At 33.7% G+C, this 23,644-nt stretch overlaps 1 protein-coding gene across 4 annotated transcripts in view; it reads left to right on the plus strand.

The window, feature by feature from the left end:
- Positions 1 to 23,644, plus strand: part of ERBB4 (erb-b2 receptor tyrosine kinase 4) — a 1,218,836-nt gene that overhangs the window by 453,027 nt on the left and 742,165 nt on the right. For all 4 annotated transcript variants that reach the window (XM_043910154.1, XM_043910156.1, XM_043910155.1 and 1 more), the window contains exon 2: positions 10,799 to 10,950. In XM_043910154.1, coding sequence (XP_043766089.1) covers positions 10,799 to 10,950 — 152 coding nt within the window. The remainder of the gene's footprint in view (positions 1 to 10,798; positions 10,951 to 23,644) is intronic.

Consider the following 23,644-nt stretch of genomic DNA (forward strand, 5'->3'; position numbering starts at 1 on the left):
TTCGTCTAAGAACAGATGACAGAAATGTAATTTTTAAATCTGTAGTCTTTTTATTATGTTTTTCAGCTTTCAACTTAGGAATTTTATGACATATAATTTAAGAAAAAAAATAACAAAATATGTAAAGGCAGGAAAACAGTTAAGAACAGGAACTAAAATTTATATGCAAGCAGTTACAAGTCAGTTTTTGGTGACCCATATAGTGCATTTAAAGCAATTTTAAATAATTTTAACCTTGCTAAGCTTATCTTTGAAATGCTAAATAAAAACTACAATTATATTTTGTTATATTGAAGACTAGTTTGGTGTAGACCACTCACAAAACATATCATTAATGAACAGGAGATAATCATGTGCAATATATATATATATATTATTTTTTATAGTCTTTGTTGATCAGTTTATTTTCCTTTGCAATATAGTTTAGCTGTTTAAGCATCTTTGGGGGATATTTAGAGACTATTGTAAGTAAATAATAGAAGTAAAAAACAGATCAATTAAATTTTAAGTGGAGCAGCACATAGCATTATATGTAGTCGGTGGACTTGCCTTTCATCAGCCTGTTATATAGAATGCCTATGTCTTCCCTAGTTACAACTCTATTAATGAAGGTCTGTGATGCCAAATTCCCTTTTCATTTGGCTCAAGAATCATTTTTGAAAGTGATTTAGTTAATTTCAGCAGATTTCCTGTTTTATCACTTTGGAAGTCAGTAACACAGTGGCTGAAGGTAAAGAATCGAAGACCACTATACAGTCCCTTATTTTTGTTTTTTAAAGGATACTGATTTTTAGATTGATAATATTTAATTTACAGTTTTATGTAATGTAAATTATAAAACAAGCATCCTATTTGATGATATTTTTAGTACTTTTAGAATTAATTATATGGAGAACAAATTTATCTGAAGTATAAACCCACTTATATTATCACTTTGTGTGTGATGACATCTGGTACAAATATTTTTAAATCATTGATTGCTTTTGTTGTTAAGCCACTAATTCATGTTTGAGTCTTTTGCAACTCCATGGACTGTGGCCCACCGGTCTCCTCTGTCCATGGGATTTCCCATGCAAAAATACTGAAGTGGGTTGCTATTTCCTTCTCCAGGGGAATCTTCCCAACTCAGAGATTGAACCCACATCTCTTGCATTGACAGGCAGATTCTTTACCACTGAGCCACCAGGGATAGGTAATTTTTAATATTAAAATAGTGTTCCAAATTAAAGCAATGAATCTAGAACTGTAATAATGGAATAATATGTGATTACTAAGAGTGGTTCATTCTGGGAATATAAGAATGGTTCAATATTTGAAATGCATTAATAATGTTTAAATTAACACAAATGTAATTAACATTAATTAATAGCAAAAAAAAATAGCAACATTCAACATTCAAATCTGAAATAAAAACCTTGTAAACCCAGACACTGGAATATATAATGTAATAAAATATATATGGGACCAAGGAAAGCATTTCTGTAAAGATTAGAACAAAGATAAAAATGACTACTATGCCCATTAATTGAAAACAAATTATTCTATGAGTTCTAGACAGTACCAACCAAGAAAACAAAATAAAATAACATGATTGAAGGCCAAGTAAGTCAAGAACCTCAATTAAGAAATTTAGAAATTACTAGGTGTTAGCAATTAGCCAAGTTTTGAGGGAAAAAAAATGTGAAAGTCATCAAGAGTTTTAAAAATATGTAGTAATAATAATAATAAGCAATTCAAAAACATAACTAAAATTATTCAAAGAGACAAAAGCATAATGCCTAAGAACAAATATATTAAGAATGTTTTATAATTTATGTAAAGGGGCATATTTAACTCTGTTAAACATACAAGATAACTTGAGTGTGTGTGTGTTTTATATACATACAGTAAAACTGACTTATTTTGGTGTACTTATTGCTCTGCATTTTAACTTATGTGTAGATCTTTGTAATCATCACCATGGTCAGTATGCAGAAGAATTCTGCCATCTCCTTAATTCCCTTCCTGATCTTTCCATCAAACCCTCACTCTCAGATCCCCATCCTCTAGCAACCATTGATTTGTTCTCTGTCCTTTGTAGTTTTGTCGTTTTTGAGAAACTTCATAACAATAGAATTGTATAGTATGTAGCCTTTTGAGCCTACATTTTCCAGTGAGCATAATGGCTTTGGAAATTTCCCATGTTAACATGGAGAAGGCAATGGCAACACACTGCAGTACTCTTGCCTGGAAAATCCCATGGATGGAGGAGCTTGGTAGGCTGCAGTCCATGGGGTCGCGAAGAGTCAGACACGACTGAGCAACTTCCCTTTCATTTTTCACTTTCATGCCTTGGAGAAGGAAATGGCAAGCCAGTCCAATGTTCTTGCCTGGAGAATCCCAACGGGGAAGCCTGGTGGGCTGCCATCTATGGGGTCGCACAGAGTCGGACACGACTGAAGAGACTTAGTAGCAGCAACAGCAGCATGTTAACATAGTAATCATCAGTTAATTGTCCTTGCTGAATAGATATTCAAGAAATTAATATATTGTTGTTGTTCAGTCTTTAAGCCATGTCCAACTCTTTGCGATCTCGTGTGTGTGTGTGTGTGTGTGTGTGTGTGTGTGTGTGTGTGTGTGTGTATATATATATATAGTGTACCAGAGTTTGGTAGCATTCACCCATCAAAGGGTATTGGTTATTTCCAATTGTTGGCAAATTCAAATTTGAATAGAATTCCTTTAAACATTCATAAATAATAGATATTTTTATGGGAGCGAATTTTCATTTGTCTAGGAAAGCACCTATAAATGGGATTGGTAGGTAATTTGGTAAATGTTTAACTATATAACTTTATATGATATTGCCACAGCGTGACCTCCTCAAAGCAACCGATTACTTAGTGTGGAGTAAGTTTTATTTTATTTTTAGTAGCAGTATTTTAAAAAAAATTTTATTTTATATTGGCGCATAGTTGATTAACGATGTTGTGTTAGTCTCAAGTGTAGAGCAAAGGGATTCAGTTATACATATTCATGTACTTATTCCTTTTGCCATTCATGAATTCTTTTGCCATTTAGGTTATTAAAGAATATTGAGCTATATTCCCTGTGCTATACAGTATGCTCTTGATGGTTATTTGTTTTAAATACAGCAGTATGTACATGTCAATCCCAAATTCCCAGTCTAGCCCTTCCTCCCACCATCACCCCTTGTTGTAGCCATCAGTTCAGTTCAGTTCAGCCCAGGCACTCAGTCGTGTCCAACTCTTTGCAACCCCATGGACAGCAGCACACCAGGCCTCTCTGTCCATCACCAACTCCTGGAGTTTACTCAAACTCATGTCCATTGAGTTAGTGATGCTATCCAACCATTTTATACTCTGTCATCTCCTTATCCACCTGCCTTCAGTCTTTCCCAGCATCAGGGTCTTTTCCAATGAGTCAGCTCTTCGCATCAGGTGGCCAAAGTATTAGAGTTTCAGCTTCAGCATCAGTCCTTCCAATGAATATTCAGGACTGATTTCTTTTAGCATGGACTGGTTGGATCTCCTTGCTGTCCAATAGACTCTCAAGAGTCTTCTTAAACACCACAACTCAAAAGCATCAATTCTTTGGCATTCAGCCTTCTTCACAGTCCAACTCTCACAAACATACATGACTACTGGAAAAAAACCGTAGCCTTGTCTAGATGGACATTTGTTGACAAGTAATGTCGCTGCTTTTTAATATGCTATCTAGGTTGGTCACAACTTTTCTTCCAAGGAGTAAGCATCTTTTAATTTCATGGCTGCAGTCACCATCTGCAGTGATTTTGGAGCCCCCCAAAAATAAAGTCTGTCACTGTTTCTCCATCTATTTTCCATGAAGTGACGGGACCAGATGCCATGATCTTAGTTTTCTGAATGTTGAGCATTAAGCCAACTTTTTCACTATTCTCTTTCACTTTCATCAAGAGGCTCTTTAGTTCTTCTTCACATTTTGCCATAAGGGTCGTGTTATCTCCATACCTGAGATTAGTAATATTTCTCCCAGCAATCTTGATTCCAGCTTGTGCTTCATCTAGTCCAGCGTTTCTCATGATGTTCTCTGCATATAATTTAAATAAGCAGGTGACAATATACAACCTTGACAAACTCCTTTCCCGATTTGGAACCACTCTATTGTTCCATGTCCAATTCTAACTGTTGCTTCCTGACCTGCATACAGATTTCTCAAGAGGCAGGTCAGGTGGTCTGGTATGCCCATCTCTTTCAGAATTTTCCAGTTTATTGTGATCCATGCAGTCAAAGGCTTTGGCATAGTCAATAAAGCAGAAATAGATGTTTTTCTGGAACTCTCTCTTGGGATTGGAATGAAAGCTGACCTTTTCCAGTCCTGTGGCCACTGCGGAGTTTTCCAAATTTGCTGGCATATTGAGTGCAGCACTTTCACAGCATCATCTTTCAGGATTTGAAATAGGTCAACTGGAATTCCATCACCTTCACTAACTTTATTCTTAGTGATGCTTCCTCAGGCCCTCTTGAGTTCACATTCCAGGATGTCTGGCTCTAGTGAGTGATCACACCATAGTGATTATCTGGGTCATGAAGATCTTTTTTGTACTGTTCCTCTGTGAATTCTTGCCACCTCTTAGTGTCTTCTGCATCTCTTAGGTCCATACAATTTCTGTCCTTTATTGAGCTCATCTTTGCATGAAATGTTCCCTTGGTATCTCTAATTTTCTTGAAGAGATCTCTAGTCTTTCCCATTTTATTGTTTTCCTCAATTTCTTTGCACTGATCACTGAGGAAGGCTGTCTTATCTCTCCTTGCTATTCTTTGTAACTCTGCATTCTAATGGATATATCTTTCCTTTTCTCCTTTGTTGCTTCTCTTCTTTCCACATCTTTTTGTAAGGCCTCCTCAGACAGCCATTTTGTTTTTGTGCATTTCTTTTTCTTGGGGATGGTCCTGATCCCTGTCTCCTGTACAATGTCATGAACCTCTGTCCACAGATCATCAGGTACTCTTATCAGATCTAGTCCCTTGAATCTATTTCTCACTTCCACTGTATAATCATAAGGGATTTGATTTAGGTCATACCTGAGTGGTCTAGTGGTTTTCCTTACTTTCTGCAATTTGTCTGAATTTGGCAATAAGGGAGTTCATGATCTGAGCCACAGTCAGCTCCTGGTCTTGTTTTTGCTGACTGTATAGAGAGCTTCCTCATCTTTGGCTGCAAAGAATATAATCAATCTGATTTTGATGTTGACCATCTGGAGATGTCCATGTGTAGAATCTTCTCTTGTGTTTTTGTAGCCATAGTTTGTTCTTTTAAGTCTGTGAGTCTTTCCTGTTTTGTAAATAAGTGCACTTGCATCTTTTTTTTTTCTTAGATTCTGCAGATAGGCAGTATCATATACTTGTCTTTCTCTGTCTGAGAAGGAAATTACCATATTACTTCACTTAATATGGTAATTCCCCGGTCCATCCATGTTGCTGCAAATGGCATTATTTCATTCTTTTTTAATTGTAATGTAATATTCCATTTTATATGGGCTTCCTAGGTAGTGCAGTGGTAGGAGTATCCACCTGTCAATGCAGGAGATGCAGGAGTTGTGAGTTCAACCCCTGGGTTGGGAAGATCCCTTCGAGCAGGAAATGGCAACCCACTCCAGTATTGTGTATATATATGTCACATCTTTTTCATCCATTCATCTGTCAATGGACATTTCAGTTGCTTCCATGTGTTGACTCTTGTAACAGTGCTGCAGTGGGCACTGGGGTTTATCCTTTCCATTGTATGCTTTTGGATCATGCTTTTCTCCGGGTACACGCCCAGGAGTGGGATTGCAGGGCTATGTGGTAGTTATATTTTTACTTTCTTAAAGAACCTCCATGCTGTTATCCATAGTGGCTATACCAATTTACATTCCCACCAACAGTGTAGAACAGGCTTTAAATATGTATTTTAGAAATAAATTCAATCACAAAATTTTTGAACTTGAAGGAAACGTAAAGAAAGGAGAAAATTGCAACCATTAAGAAGAAAATAATTGTTGCATTTTACACAGCTAAAAAATGTTGGAGGAATGGGGTCCCAATCTTCATTGTCCTTGGCCAGTGATCATTTATTTATATCAGACTGATCGCACATCACTCTGCAAGCCTTTTTTAAAATTTGATTTAATATATTACATAATGTATACATATTATATATATGTGTGTGTATATATATATATTTGATTACATAACATTAGTTAACAATTACCTCTATCAGTCAGTCAAATATTGTGCAAAGCAAGTTGACGTGTATTCACTCATTTAAATTTATGAGATGGTGGTGGTTACCATGTTCATTTTACAGATGAGGAAATAGAATGACGAGAGGCTAAGTAACTTGCTCAAGGTTAATTGCAGGCCAGTTATTGAACTAGACTTTAATGCTGGACATCTGGCTTTAGGCTCTGTGTTATTCACCTCTAAATTGTGTTTATTGTCAGGAGCACTCAACACAGACACAGAGACTCCAAGTGACTAAGTGACTTGCTCAAGTTCATTCAGCTCTTAAATGTGGAAGGAGCAGCATTTGATCCTGTGCTAATTATTTCTCCAAAGTCCATTTTATTTATTCAATGAATACTGACTGATAGTCTGCTATGTGTCTTTAAGTGTTGAACAGAGAAAGGCCTCTAACACTGGAGTTTGCATTCTAATAGAGAGATATTTAATAAGCAAGAAAACAAGCAAGCATATAATTTCAGATAGCAGTAAAACAAAAACCAAGAAGGCAAAAAAGACAGAGCATGATGAATGGGAATCTGCTATTTTAGATAAGATAGTCAGAAAAGGCTTTTCTGAAAGAGTGACATTTGAATAAAGATCCTAATATACATTCTACAAGTTATAGTATGAAGTTTGAATCTTCTAATAAATGCGATTAAAAACCAAGGATTGTTTTCAGTGAGAATGACATGAATGATTGATGTTTTTTAAAAAGATCATTCTGGCGTCTGGACAAAGAATTAACCAGGGTTAGTAGGGAATTAAGTCAGTTAGGAAGCTCCTGTCAAAAGTCTAGGGCAGATATAACCTTGGTGTCTTGGATTAAATAACTTTAGTAGAAGTGGCTTTCTTGGTCGCTCAACAGTCAAGAATCTGCCTGCCAAGGCTGGAGACATAAGAGACCAGGGTTTGATCCCTGGATTGGGAAGATTCCCTGCAGAAGGGCATGGGAACCCACTCCAGTATTCTTGCCAGGAGAATCCCATGGACAGAGGAGCCTGGTGGGCTGTGGTCCAAAGGTTAGTGACACAGTCCTAAGGTTCAGTTGTGTGACACAACCGAAGTGACTTAGCATGCACACGAAGAAGTAGTAACAAGTTTGGCCCCATTTCAATATATATTTTGAACATAGAACTGCAGGAATTATTTGTGTAACTATAATAGCACTCAATAGTCTCTGAAGATGTGTGCTACTTCTGGTATTTTCTTTATTTTATATTTTTAATGAAAATTTTAATACCCAAGAGGGTACATCAAGCTAAAGCATGTTTATTATGGTAACCTTTCTGAAAGAGAAAGTACTTAGTGTTAAATCAGATTTTTTTTTTTAAAAAAGAGAACTTTTATCAAGTTACCAAATATTTCTTTATGCAGACAGTCCCTGAATGTTATACACATATTATATACATGGCTTATATATACTGCTTACTGATTTCCTTACTGTGTGCATGAACAACTTCATGAACCCTTATGAGAAACCTTGGGCATTTTAATCAATGTGTATTTTTCATGATACTAGGTCAACAGTAGATGATAATTAAATAATTACTCATTTCTCAATATCTCACATAGGCATTTGATTTGAAAGTCAGGCAAAAATATTGATTCAATTATTTTTTTCCCTCTTTTTGTCATCTTGAGTAAGCAAATGGAGTGCTGGTTTCCATAGTCATAATAAGCCTGGAGGCAATCACTGATTTTTGAGTATTAATATGGATATTGTTAATGTTTTTTCTTTGTGTTTCTAATATATTTGCCCCATGAATAAATGAATAATTCTGTTAACCAACCTTTGTAAATTGCTACAAACTCCTAATTATAGTCTTATTTTTTTTTTAACTGAATGAGGATCATGTAGCTCACTCACTGTTGGATACAAATCTTAAGAAGTCTGAAAAGCCCATGTTTGCAACTATAGCTACATTTGTAATGGAATCAATACTAAATAGAATAATTGGTGATTTTATTAAAGCTTCACATACAGCTTTATTCCTGGAGTTCAGATGAAATGAAAACTCTAGGGAGCATATGTAAATTCAGGATTTTTGAAGCTTGATTATTGTGAACTTATAGTTTAAGGACTTTATAATAACGTTGGCAAAGGGGACTGAATTTTGTTAAACTTGTTTTGGCTGGTGAAAAAGATTTTTCAATTCTGTTTGATAAACAGCTTTGTGAAATCAATGAAACTTGATGGTTTAAGCATTGTCTTGTATACATTGCCTGATTGTAAAATCGATTGACAAATGGAAGTTGTGAGGCATTCAGTGGAGCCTTCATGAAGAGAAATACAAATGATTTTTTATGCATCTATCCAAACTAGTTCTTTAAAAATCAAGTCTGTCTGTCAAGATGAAAGTTAGGAGGAATGTATTACTGGATTTAGATAGCTTGACTAGAACATAAATATAAGGAAAGCCTCACTGAGGCAAAAATATTTTTTAACTGAAACTGTGTTAACCAGAAACTCCCCAAATTAGAATGTTTGAGAATATTCTGATTATTTAGAATATCTGTTTATTGAATTATATTTTGTGTTAATGAAAGATAATTTTAAACATACTTATTCTAATTTTCTGTTTTCACATAGTACTACAAAATACAGCTGATCACTTTTGAACAATGAGAACTTCTCTGACTTGCAGTTTATTTTCTGAATACAAGTTATGCTTATTTTTATGGCAATTAAATTAATTATTAAATATCTTTTTGGAAAGCATCCTGCTATATAGCTCAGCAGATAGACAATAATGATTAATATATTTCATCTGTCTTCAAAAAGCTTACAGCATTTGTGTCTTATATAGAGAGATTTTTGCAATAATAATAATAATTTCATATTCTATATTCTTTTTGTATATGCAGAATGAGAAAGATGCAAAAATACATAGGCACTACAATTATACTGATAAACTTTCTGCCAAAATTGTTTAAGCTTTTACAGGAAAGGTCAGAATGCACTTAATATTTTAGAAACCTTTTCATTTAGATGTTTGTGTATTGATTTTTGTACATGTTTTATTTTCAACCAAAGGAAACTTGTATAACATAAGCTACATATAAATTGTAATGTTAAATTATATACATTTTATAAATGGTAAGTTTATTAATTGATGCTTAATTACCCTCATCAATAGTTGCATTAAAATATAAGCTTGTCCTCTTTGGAAGTGAAAATAATTGAAATATACATTTCATAAGCCCACATAATAGTAACTCTCAACAGACATTTTACAAGTTATAAAACTTCTGTGAGCAGTAAAAATAAAGATCATGTATTAAGAGTGTTTTTTAGGGTCTCTAGAGTACATTAGGGCTTCCCTGATGGCTCAGCAATGAGGAATCCGACTGCCAATTCAGGAGACATAGGAAATGCAGGTTTAACTTCTGGGTTAGGAAGAGCCCTTGGAGGAGGAAATGGAAACCCATTCCACTATTCTTGCCTGGAAAATCCCATGGACAGAGGATCTTGGCAGACTACAATCCATGGGGTCACAGAGTCAGACATGACTGAAGCAAATTAGCCCACTTATTCTGTTTGTAGTATATGTTAATAAATGTTTCAGTCTAAGATTTTTAATATTTGCATTTTAAAAGGTAGCATTTTCAAGGGCTTAAAAGCCCAAGTTTTAATTCTGTAGAAAATTTACTAAGATCAGATTAGTTTGCAACACAGACATCTCATTTTTAAATAAAATTTTACTTTTATCATCTTCTGATTTTTATTTACATATATATATGTGTGTGTGTATATATATATATATATATATATATATATATATAGAAAGTAGAATGAATTATAAGTTTGAAAGAAAATCTGGTTTGAGTGAAATTAAATCAATATATTGGATTTATATATTTGTGCTTTATATACTCACAGCAAATATGGTTATTTATCTCCTTGTTATATGTGTCTGTGGAACCCATGCCTTCTTAGTCTCTGTGGTTAGTATATACAATTTATGAGTGTGAATGCATTATGACACTTATATGTGGAATCTAAAAAAGCCAGATTTAATAGAAACAGAGAGAAGAATGGTGGCTACCAGCGACTTGGGAATGAGGAAATGGGGAGATTTGGGTCAACAAGTGCAAACTTCCAGTTTTAAGATGAATAAATTCTGTGGATCTAATGTACACCATGGTGATGATAGTTAATAATACTCTATTACATTCTTGAAAGTTGCTGGAAGAGAAAGTCTGAAATGTTCTCATGACACATACACACGCACAACGATGGTAGTTAAACGACATGATATTGATGTTAGCTAATGCTGTGGTGGTCATCATTTTGCAATATATAAGTGTATCAAAACCACACATGTTCATACATTAAACTTACATGACATTATGTCAATTATGATTCAGTAAAACTAAAAAATGAAAGTGAATATATTTATCAGTGTGTGATTATGGATTTGAAAAGGATTAAAAAAAATTTTCATTCGGGAAATTGGAGTAGATTGTTGTAGAGCAGAGTTGAGGGGAATATTATCGTGGCTCCTGTCATACAAAGTTGGCATGACGTCCCATGTTTCTTCTTGTCTTGGCAGTGTGCGCAGGCACAGAGAATAAACTGAGCTCTCTCTCTGACCTGGAGCAGCAGTACCGAGCCCTGCGCAAATACTATGAGAACTGCGAGGTCGTCATGGGCAACCTGGAGATTACCAGCATCGAGCACAACCGGGACCTCTCCTTTCTGCGGGTAAAGCTGACTCTTTCTCTTCTTTTTGTGAATGGCCAGTGGTGTCATGATGCATAAAGACCGAGCAGCTTCTTGTATTTGATGGCTGTGCTCTCCTGCTCTGCCTGACGGAGACCGTGACTGTAGGCATGGAGGAGATAAGAGATTCCTAGGCACACTCTGGGAAGGAAAAGAGTGACATGCCGTCATGATTGACACCTTGAGTGTAGGACAAATACTGTTGTCCTAAGATTGGTGAAGGATTCTGTCAGAGTGTAGGCCATGACTTCCAGCAGGTGTGTCTTTTTCTGAATGTCAGCCAAGAGGAATACTGTAGGCTGTGGACTAGGAGAGGACCAGTCAGATAAGAATTGGTAACTTTAGCTAGTCATTTCCTTTTCTGCCCCTTTCTGTCACTTTGGAATTTTTAAACTATTTTATATCACCATAATGAGAGTAATACTGTTAATTTTAGAAGAAAAGTGACATCTGTTTTTGAAAACCAACAAATTACTTAGACTAGTAGAAAATCACACATAGATATATAAGTTGACATATGCATGCATGTAATTGCAAACACACACATATGACATCACCTAGGGACAACAAGTCCTTTTCCAGACTTGTTTTGACTCTCAGTTATCCTTACCTGTTATTCCTGTTATTAGTACTTAATGCCTGCAGTTTCTTAAGTTTTGCTTCAACTGGAAAAGTATAGGAAAATCTGAACTTCAAAGGAACTTTGACAAAGTGAGATGAGGATGTGGCATTTTGTAAAACTGATAATTTATTCTTTATATAAGAATTAATAGGATATATTTTAAATAATAGCATTCCTAGAATATACTGTCTTATTTTCAATAATATTTACACACATTCTCAGCAGCACTGTCTTATTTATATGAAAATATGAATAATGCTTTGAATGCTGATTCTGTAAACTATTTAGTAGATGGTAAATTATTTAGAGAACTGTGATAATTTTAATAATTCTATACTTAGACAAGAAGTAAAAAATAATGATTTTGAAATACTTTGAATACAATAAACATGTCTAGAAATGATAACAACCTCAGAAAATGTACCACTTCAAAACTTAAGTAACACTATGAGACTTACAGTATCTGCACTTAAAATGACTGTCATACTACTATTGATATAGGGAATTAAGGTGTTTCTATATTCTGTTGTTTGATTGCTAGAAATCTAATTCTACAAGTTCTGTAGTTTGTATTAACTATGATGTTTAATTATGACATCTTTGTTTATCAAGAGTAGATAGTAAAATGTATCTAAATCCTTGAGTGAGAAGACCTTAAAATAATAGCTTTTTTTTTTTTTCTGTTTTGCAATATTGTTTCAAGAAATGAACAGGTACACCCGTCCTAGAAAAACTTCTTTGAAGGAGTGCATATGAGTATTAATTATTAAAATTTGCTTGCAGTTTTCTAATCTGTCTTGATTATTTTCAGATAAGCTGTATTCTTCAAAATCAAAATTAAAACTTGGTAGCAAATACTATAGATTTGTAGATTTAGTTAGAAATGCCAAGAAACTCAGTGATATTATAGAAAAGGAAAAACTGAGAGATGAATTAAAAAACAGGGAAACTAGGTTAAATGATCTTTTAGAACAGAATAATATAATAAAATTTTAAAAGGCAATCTGAGGTCTTAGTTTTTCTTCTTGTATTTCCCTTGCTTTATATGGAACTAGATTTCACTGCTTAAAAAAAAATAGCATCAGTACTGTAAGTGAGAGTCTTTAAATAATATAAAAGTATCTTGATTATTATATATTTTATAATTTTATTATTCTTGGGCTCTTTTAAGATTGCAAAATAGAATGATTGAAAATTGACTTAATCTTAGAAATATGAAAGTAGCATATAAATCTTTGAGCATCATGGTCTATACTGTTGGATATTCTACTTTTTTAGAAAATATTTTGAAGTTAAAAAAAAGTTAGTAAAATTAACAAATTTTATAAAGAAAAAAATAAGGGGGACTAAAGGTTTATACTTGGAACAAGAAATAAATTGTTTGTTTAAAAAAGTAATTATTGGCTCCTAAGAAGCACCTCTAAAAATTCATGTAAACATTATACTATAAACTCATGAAAATATCTTGGTTTTAATCTATTTAACAATAACTGTAATAGGTTTTCTTTTTGTTTTTGGCTTACTAGTGACACTGTTTTTTTGTTTCACTTATATCTTTTGTTCCTTTGGAAAATCATCATTTCTAATTGTGCTGTATACCATTCACTCAACAAATAGTCTTAGCCCAAAGATACAATAGCAAGTTATCTATTGTCCTTGGCTTCAACAATATCGCAGTCTTATAGAGTGTTGCAGATTTGTAATATATAGTTATTGTATCTATGAGTGTGTGTGCATATATACATTTATGTGCAAATACAAAATTTTGTAGTTGACAATACAGAAATAAGAAATCAGAGTCATAATGAAGGTATGGTCTTGTATTAATTGTAAGTGTGGGTGCTGAACACAGGAAGGAATAGGCAATTCTAAGGATTCAGGAAAGATTTCAGCAGAGATGTGCTTAGATTGAGTCATGAAAAAATGAATAGGGGCTCACAATGCAGGTGGGTGAGAGGACATTCCACTGGGTTTAATATAAGTTAAGGCTTAGAAAGAAGGCCCTAAGTCAGAGTCAAATGTGTACCTACTGTTACTGCTTTAGATTCTAGACATGTGCACTCACATGAATCAAAAAGCGCTCTTCCTCTCATGGAGCTTACAGGGTAGTGTGGATAAAGATATACTGTGGGATGGAATAAAGTATTAAGTTGGAGAGATTGAGATCTTGGTACTATAGATAAATATGTAGCACCCAAATGGCACCCAGCACCCAATGGCATCAGCATCCAAATGGCAAACTAGCGTTTAGGGATTAGATGAAAGAATGAAGGGAGACAGACCTGTATTAGCCCAAGAAGTGGTCCGAGGTCAAAATTCTCAGCATGTCCCATCCTCTGTTTTTTGGTAAATTCAGTATAGAATCTTAACTGCTTATTTTCATGAGCTCTGAATCTAGTCTTGTTAGCTGAAATCTTCATACTACTGCATTGGATGAGCTATTATTTCTAACTGCACCTTACAATATGAGAGCTTTCCATTTAACATAAAATGTAATTCATTTGTGTTCTTAGTAGCTTGCTTCCTAGAAAATACATAATCTGTACAATATTGAAACCTTGCAAGAAGTAGAGTTCATGTAAAGGAAATCTATTAATAGTTATTTTACATTATGTTATCATTTTTTATAAATTTTGAATTGTCTGAGTGAATTGGGAACTTTAATTAACTTATCCTATGGCTTTTATAGCCCTCATATATGTTTACATATAACTGTAATGCGTTGACCCACTTATAGAGGTATGCAGTGTCTCTTCTTTTAAGAATGGTCCATATCTACAATGTGTTTAGAAAGACGTCATAGGTAGGGATTTTGAATTCCACTTCGAAATTTATGTTGTCATTAAGAACTTAAGAAATTATCTTTGCTTTAAAAATATTTCCCATCCTTATTTTCATCTCTATCTAGCAAGGTTATAGTGTTTTGTTTTTTTCCTTGTTTTGTTTTGTATGAAACCATGCTAATGTCTGTGATTCATGAAAGCAGGTTAACCGTCACTCTGTTTATCTCTTTTACTATCTGAATACTCAGTGTCTAGAACAGTGTCTAAAGTTTTGTAGCTTTTCATTATTTGTTGAATGGAAAAATGTTACCCTAAATACTTTAATTATTCTTAATTATAAATCATTATTTCATATGGGAGATATTCTCTAGATGAGTTTGTGGGACTCTCCTCATGTTATTAATATTTCAGTGTGACAGCTCACAGGTCAGATGTTTGAACATAAGACACAGGCTGGGTCAATCAGAATCAATTCCCAATGAAGATTTGGAATTGTGACAAAGAACATTGTCTTTTATCAGTTAGCTTCTTGACCACTTGGGTACTGGAACTCAGTTGGTTTTTTTCTTTAATTTTTTGTATTTTGGTTTTTTGAGTGTAAGAGCTGTGCAAACAACAGAATAGAACCAACACACTGAATCTGACGTAGAGACCAGGGAAAGAGATCATTCAACCCAAACTAACAGTGAGGGCAGCTGCCAGTCTGCTTCTGAAGATCGATTACATCCCAGCCATTGAGCCCATAGGATACCTTGGAACTTGTTAATAACTTTGAAGTTATTTCCCTTTTTTTTTTTCTTAAACTAGATAGGTTTGTTTTATTTTACTGTTACTAAAATATCCTATCTAGTATATCTCCCAAGATCTCAAGGACATCACAAAAATGGACCATTTAAATTGGATTGAAGATGTGTCTGTATATAATACCCTCCCAAAAATAAAACTCTGTAATGTTTTGTACCTACTTTGTTAATCTTTGTTAGATATATGTTATTAAAATACTTTAAAATGCATTCTTTCAAGATTATTTTATTGTATCAAACCCAGTGTTTATCCCTAGATGCACCTTTTCACCTAGCTTTGTTGTAACCTTGAGGTTTTATATTTCTTTTTGGGGAAAAAAAAATGTAGTTGATAGTGTTTAACATTAGACCCTTGAGATACTGCATAGTTGGCTAGAAAAAGGCCCTAAAACTTATTTACTATGTATTTTATCACTGTCACAGGGTTAAGACTTATAATAGAAAACAGCAAGGCATAAAAATCACAGATTTTTTGCTATTGTCTTGCATTTTGTGAACTCTCTACAACAAAACCAAGTATAGCAAGTAATGGGAATGAACTATTAGACCTTTTACCCTCATTAAAATTCTTGCCAATATCTCTCCTTTGTCATCCCATTGGTCTTTCTTGCTGCTGCCGGCATGCTGTAACTGAGAGCTTCTAACAGGATGCCTGACCTGCTAGCTTTTGTACTTTAAATGTATTTTCTCTGTTTTATACTTTTACTTTAAGCGGGTAAGTTTTAAGTGCCAAATAAGTGTAAAGCAATGTGATGAATAATGTAGAGTATATATAAGGACTGTTAATATCTATCTGCAGCCATTGTTATAATAGGTGATTGCTTTTAATTTGTGGCTTGAATTCAGTTGTTTGTGAATTGCTTTGGAAAACGTGTAGTTTTTAAAAATTAATTTATTTTAATTGGAGACTCATTACTTTACAATATTGTGGTGGTTTTTGCCATCCATTGACATGAATAAGTCATGGTATACAAGTGTCCCCCACCCCAAACCCCGCTCCCACCTCCCACCCCATCCCATCCCTCAGGGTTGTCCCAGTGCACCGGCTTTGAGTGCCCTATTTCATGCATTGAACTTGGACTGGTCATCTATTTCACATCTGGTAATATACATATTTCAATGCTATTCTGTCAAATCATCCCACTCTCACCTTCTCCCACAGAGTTCAAAAGACTGTTGCTTATATCTGTGTCTCTTTTGCTGTCTCTCATAAAGGGTTGTCGTTACCATCTTAACAACCAAATTTGTCGTTACCAATTTATGGTAAATGCCATTTAATAGACTCCAACTAATAAAAATAAATGAAAAAAAATAATAATTCATGAGGATGTGAGGAATATAAAAATCTATATATATGAGGAGTCATTTAACTTGTTATGCCTAAGATATTTCTTCCCTGTTTACATTTTAGGTTAATATTGTTCACATATTCACAAGGTTGTTGAAAAATATGTATGAGTAATAAAAATTTGTAAAACAATTAAAAAAATTCCATATATATGTGTTAATATAGTATATTGGTGTTTTTCTTTCTGGCTTAATTCACTCTGTATAATAGGCTCCAGTTTCATCCATCTCATTAGAACTGACTCAAATGTGTCCTTTTTAATGGCTGAGTAATATTCCATGGTGTATATGTACCACAGCTTCCTTATCCATTCGTCTGCCGATGGGCATCTAGGTTGCTTCCATGTCCTGGCTATTGTAAACAGTGCTGCGATGAACACTGGGGTACATGTGTCTCTTTCAGATCTGGTTTCCTCGGTGTGTATGCGCAGGAGTGGGATTACTGGGTCATATGGCAGTTCTAACTCCAGTTTTTTAAGGAATCTCCACACTGTTCTCCAGAGCGGCTGTACTAGTTTGCATTCCCACCAACAGTGTAAGAGGGTTCCCTTTTCTCCACACCCTCTCCAGCATTTATTATTTGTAGACTTTTTGATAGCAGACATTCTGATTGGCATGAGATGGTACCTCATTGTGGTTTTGATTTGCATTTCTCTGATAGTGAGTGATGTTGAGCATCTTTTCATGTGTTTGTTAGCCACCTGTGTATCTTCTTTGGAGAAATGTCTATTAGGTATTTGGTCCATTTTTTGATTGGGTCAGGAAAACGTGTGTTTTAAGTAGCGATGAAGAGATCAATTTATTTAGCACTTGATCCATTGACCTGGAATATTACAGTGTCAGTAATTCATTAGACTTCTGTGTGCTGCTTAAATCATTTAAGAAAGCTTAAATCTTAATGATTAAACATATGTTTTATTACTGAAAAAGAAATAAAATAAATTGATAAGTTAAGACATCTTTTCAAAGAGCAGCATTAATATTTTGTTATTGGTAGCAAAAGGCAATGACTTTGAAAAAAATAAGAAAGTATAGTTTTTTAAAGCAAAAAGATTTTAAAGGTATCTGTTCTCAGATAATGAATAACACATGTTGCAGTTGGAATACAACAGATTTTGGAAAAAAAATCTTCTTTTATTGTATAGTTGACAGAGCTATAAAGAGTTTTATTTAATATATAAGAAATAGTGCCATCTAAAACTGTCTTTCTAAAATAAAACTCCAGTGTTATTTCTTTATAGAAATCATATAAATCATTCATTTTTCTTTACTAAAGAAAATGTCCTATTCTTAAATCCAAATATCATCTTTGTCTTTTAGTTAATCATTAATATTTTATAATGCTATGGAACTATCATACTTTTTATTATACACACACATATATAAATAAGTATATGTATACATTTTTCAGGTATAAGGACGGACCTACATTACTTCATTCTTATACTTGCACATAGTTACTCTTCTGACTAAGGACAAATATTTGCAGAAAAGCAGATACATCTGTAGCTAACAGAATGCAAGATGGTGACTGCCTCACTGATACCTAAGACCTTGGCTTCATTAGCATGGCTTTGATACAATAAATCAGGGATGATGCTGAGCAATAATGAGTTTCAAGTTGCAACAAGCAATCCCACTTTCATCTGTTTCTTAGCTGTTTCCAGTAAGAGTGAACAACTATTGTGTTCAATATAAAATTCTTAAATATTTACATTTCGTCCTACTTCTAGCCTTAAGATGTATCTTTTATTTCCTTCTGGCAGTTCAAAGCAGATGACTAAAATTAAATCCAACTGTGTGTGGAGGGGGTTTATATTTGTTTTGTGTTGTTTCCATATCCTGTTCACTTGCACTGAATTCTGCCTGGGCTAAGCTATCGGCTGTGTAGTATGATTTAGCAAAATGCTACACTGAAAAGCTCATCCTTAAAATAGATAATTTATAGAATACTTTGTTTCTTTGAGTTAGAAAATGATTTGTTGAATAGTTTTCTTAAATAGTAACTATTGGGAATTGCCTGGCAGTCCAGTGGTTAGGGCTGTATGCTTTCACTGCCAAAAGCATGAGTTTGATCCCTGGTCAGGGAACTAAGATCCGGCAAGATGCACATGTGCAGTGAGGCCATTAAAAAAAGAAAAAATGGAGCTATTACTGCCTAATTGTGTTTGTTTTTAGATAATTAAATACCAGATAGAATGACTTCTGTGAAATTTTGTTGAGGATATTGATTGGAAACAGAATGAGAAAAGTAGTGATATTCTAAAAGCATTAAAAGTTGGAGAGGAAAACACCATTTAATTAAATATCTGTGGCATAATAAAGGTGGGTCCACATATATTCACATTTACCTAAAAGATAATATGAGGGTAACAATTTCTAAGTCAGCATATCTATTTCAATTGTACACACATTTCAATTGGATTATATATTAGGGAAAACAAGCCTGAATTTAATTTTCCCTGAATAGTTTTATAAGATAAATATGTTATATTTGTATCTCTATTAAATGATGGACAAATAAGTGAGATTCCTATATCAAGTGTTTGTATCCTGGAATTTTTTACTCATTTAACAGAATAGTGGTTTTTTTTTTGTTTTTCCTGTATCACTACTTGGGACAGAGGGCAAGAAAAGACCATGAAGTACAACATTCAAAATATTTAGAACTAGCACTCATGAGGTTCAAAGAAATTACACTTTCAAGAAATGCCTGTCATTTCAACAAGCATTAGTATAGGATATGATGTTCTAACTTTTTATTTAATTTCTCTTTTTGTTTGAATTGTGCAAAACTATATTTGTGGTAAAATGTAACATATTATTTGTATTTAGATGATGGAATTTTAGCTGGGAGAGATAGAGGATATTAAAAATAAAGTCTAGAAAATAGTGTTTTAACATGTTTGTTGGGCCAAAGCAGACATTATGGGTTAAATGGAATTTTCTAAGCTTTGATAGTGTCTGAAAGCTATTTCTAAGACTGTTAAGCATACTACATATGCAATTTTGTATGTATATATTTACAGCTAGCTTTTAAATTGAAACTTGATTTTGTACTAAATCTAATCATAGAACTTGTATTGCAATTGAAAAAGCTATATAATTTACACTTGGCCAGGAAATATATATATATTTATATATATAATATTTATATATATATAATATTTATATAAATATATTTATATTTATATATTTATATGTATAAAATATATATTTAATATATATATTTATATGTTTCCTCAGAGGATAAATACTGTTTTAATCTGAGACTATACATTGATTCAAACTCCTGATGCTTTTTAGCAGCTCTACATGAAAAATCAAAAGATAAAATGTGTTTATATTCTCACTTTGGCAGTTATATGAACATATTTTTGAAACTTTTCTCTTAATTATTTAAGTGAAAATTAAATGATATATATATTCATATGTATTTGACAATTTTCTCTATATCTTAAAAATATTAGACATAAAAATGCCATAGTAGTCTATAAAAAAGATATACATATGATAGAAATTGATATTTATATTTGAAGGAATTTTGGAAAATAGAAATATGAACTAGAACAGTATAGTTTATAATGCTATTACATATGCAATTATGTATGATAAATATAAATTAGTGACTATTTATACATATATACTAACATAAATATTAATGAGCTAGGATTTTCTAGAATTGAGTCAAATTAGCATAACATACTACCCCTATGTAATGTCTCTAAGAAAATATTATTAAAAATAAAACTGTTTAATAGAAGTTTTTTAAGTCCCTAAATTGTAATACATTTTCAAGGAGAAAAATGCCCTTGTTGCAAATATACTTAAGTTAAAAATGAATTTATTAAGATACTAAGCAGATGCAAAGTGTTTCTTTATATTTCTGGGGTTTAAGGTATTTAAATTTGGCTTAAATGGTGAGTATAATGAATTTATAAGCTTGTCTTAACCTTAATTAGAAAAAAGTGCAAGTGACAAACCCATCTTGCTCTATGATACTTAGATACTCTTTGCTTAGAAAAACTGAGTGTATAAAGGTTATTTCTTCACCTTTTTAGCAAAGACCTTGGTTCAAAGAGAGAGAGCAAATGGTATTTATGTAAGTTTTAAAAACTAACTAGGGCTTCCCTGGTGGCTAGACGGTGAAGAATTCACTTGCAATGCAGGAGTCACAGGAGACCTGGGTTTGATCCCTGGATTGGGAAGATGCCCTGGAGAAGGGAATGGCAACCCACTCCAGTATTCTTGCCTGGAGAATTTCATGGACAGAGAGCCTGGCAGGCTATAGTCCATGGGGTGGCAAAGAGTCAGACACAACACTGCATTTCACTTTTTAATTCTAAATTCCAAACAGTATAATATAATCAAATAAAACCTTTTTTAAGAAAATCATAATTATGAACTTTTCATTAGCTTTATATTTTTCTGATCCTTAAAATGGAACACTTTGTTTTGTTTCAAAAAAGACAGGCTTAAACTTGAACAAATTTGTACAAGACCAAATCAATTTTAAAGATCTCTCTCTTCAGTCACATAGAACATAATCTAAAGTTCAAAAGTGTAAAAATAAAATGCGAAAATGTTTCCATTTTAAACACTGTAGTTATTTCTTCTGATCTGTAATTTGAACCCATAGGACTATATAAAATACTATGTTAAAATATATAATGAAAGTGATAAAAATTGAGGTATTTGTTTTAGTAAATTTAAGCCTTTTTGAAATCACTACTATTAAATTTCTACCTGAAAATCAAAATATGTAATCAAACATTGAAGTAAATATTCTTTAAAAATTTGGTGCCACATTTGTTTCCAAAAATAGAAGTGTCAATCAGGGTGCTTAGCACCTGTAACCCCTTAGTAAGAGGTGGCTTTTTGTAACTGTTGGATTTCTTCCTTCCTTCTTTGAGTCTCTAGACAGTGACAGTTGAGCTGTGCTCTGAAGATTTGACAATATATTTTTACAAAGCTTTTTTAAAGGTTCAGCTTGGGTGGTAGTGATTTTGTATTTTCAGAAAGGTGAAATTGCAAGTCAAACACTTTGTTGTTTTTTTAAGAGGAAATCAATAGCTAAAAATGTAGAAAGTCTGTACATAATGAGTGAAAGTTGTTTCAACAATCAAGATGGTATCTCATGGAAGCACTGGGAAGCAATCATAAAAAAAATAATTAATGAGGTATCAGTGAAGCACTGGGAAGAGTTCATGAAAGAAATACAGTGTGAAGTACAAGCAAATATGGACTATATGCTGAGTGGCTTTACTTTCTTTCTTAAAACTTCCCATCCTCTGAAGACAGTGGTCAAAATTATTTTATTCCTATATTTTCTGGTCCCTGCCTATAAATGTTGTCTTCTGCTATCACTGATGGCGTTAAAACCCATGTTCATCTTTCAATTAGCCAACTCCCTTTTTGTATTCAAATCTTAACACATTTGCCCTTTCATGCTCAGACTTCCTCCCCACCAGTACACATAGAAACATGTCTTTATTCCTACTCAGGCTAAGCCTGTTCAATTTTTAGATCTCCTTTTAAAAATGGTTTCTTCAGAGAAGCTTTACTGACTCCCATGTCTTACTGAATTTCTCCCATTATTACATTCATAGCACCCATGCTATTTTGTAGCACTTTCACTATGACAATTATTTACGTATTTAATTTCCTTCTGTTCTATATAATAAATAGCTTGAGGACAAGGGCCATGTCTAGTTTGCTGAAGAATTTTAAACATTACCCAGTGTCTGTCATAGAGTGGCTGCTTAGCAAATATTTGTGGAATGAATACATAAGTAAATTGAAGAACAATAAAAGTGAATTCTTTTGTTCTTGATAACTTCTTTAATTAGGAAAATAAATCACCTTTTTTTTTTTTACATTATTTACTTTTCTAACTGAAGTCCCTTTCCCTAGTTTCTTTGTAGAATCTATAGTGTCTTTCATGTTATGTTCCAGGAAATGATTTGGCTAATAATAAATATACTTCCTATAGTAGAAACATGAGAAATTTAATTTACACTCATACACAAATACCTAATGGATGGGTAAGCAGTCATTTGCTGCCTCTGCTGTGTGAAGAACAAAGCCATAGCCATCACAACTTTAAGTATCTTCTTTATCGCCTGCCTTGAGTACCTGAGACTGTCTTCATTGACATGATGCCTTATATGCAGATCCTCTTTATAAGTAAAGTATGCTTTTGTATGCAGTTTCCTTCCTCTCTGGAATGCCTTTCCACCCTTCCCTTTGGGAAAATCATACATCTTCTAAGAATTTATTCTTTTTTTTTTTTTTAATTTTTTGGCCACATGGCATGAGAGAACCTAGTTCCCTGACCTTGTACTGTGTTTTACACAGAAGTATAGAGCTATAAGTTAACAGTCCCTAACCCCAAACTTAATGCTAAAAGAGTACTTCAGGGAGTAAATGTCATAAACATTCCCTGAATGGTAATCCTGTAAAATCAAGGACTACATTTTATCCTTCTTTATATTCCCAGTACTTAGTACACTGCTTGGCATACACACACACACCAAAGTATAAGATAAATAATGAATGACTGAATAGTATGTATTTAAATGTGTGTGGGGCAGGTGTCACAAAAGTATTCATAGAAATGGTTACCTGTTCCACATATGAGGAGTTTGGGTGTCACCATTCTGTCCCAACAACAAATAGAAAGCTGAAGAGACTGAAAAATCAACCACTTTTCAGGGGTACCCAGTCATAGGTTAGTCCCCACAATACTGTGGGGTTTACTGCCAGACCTTCAATCGAATTTCCACAGTAAATATGGGAGAGGAATCTGTTTCAACCTCTAGAAGGGGTAGGAGAAAAGGAACTATTTTGAAATGCACACCATTCTTCTTAACAGGGCTTGCCCTCAGGGGAAATTCCTTAACTAGAGCCTTCCCTGCTAGATGCTTGCATGCTTTCTAAGTCACTTCAGTCCTGTCCAGCTCTCTGTGACCCTATGGACTGCAGCCTGCCAGGCTCCTCTGTCCATGGGATTCTCCAGGCAAGAATATTGAAGTGGGTAGTCATTTCCTTCTCCAGGGGATCTTCTCAACCCAGGGATCCTATTTGGGTCTCTTGTGTCTCCTGCACTAGCAAGCAGGTTC

The sequence above is a fragment of the Cervus elaphus genome, chromosome 8 (genome assembly GCF_910594005.1).
Source record: "Cervus elaphus chromosome 8, mCerEla1.1, whole genome shotgun sequence".
In the NCBI taxonomy this organism is placed as follows: domain Eukaryota; kingdom Metazoa; phylum Chordata; class Mammalia; order Artiodactyla; family Cervidae; genus Cervus; species Cervus elaphus.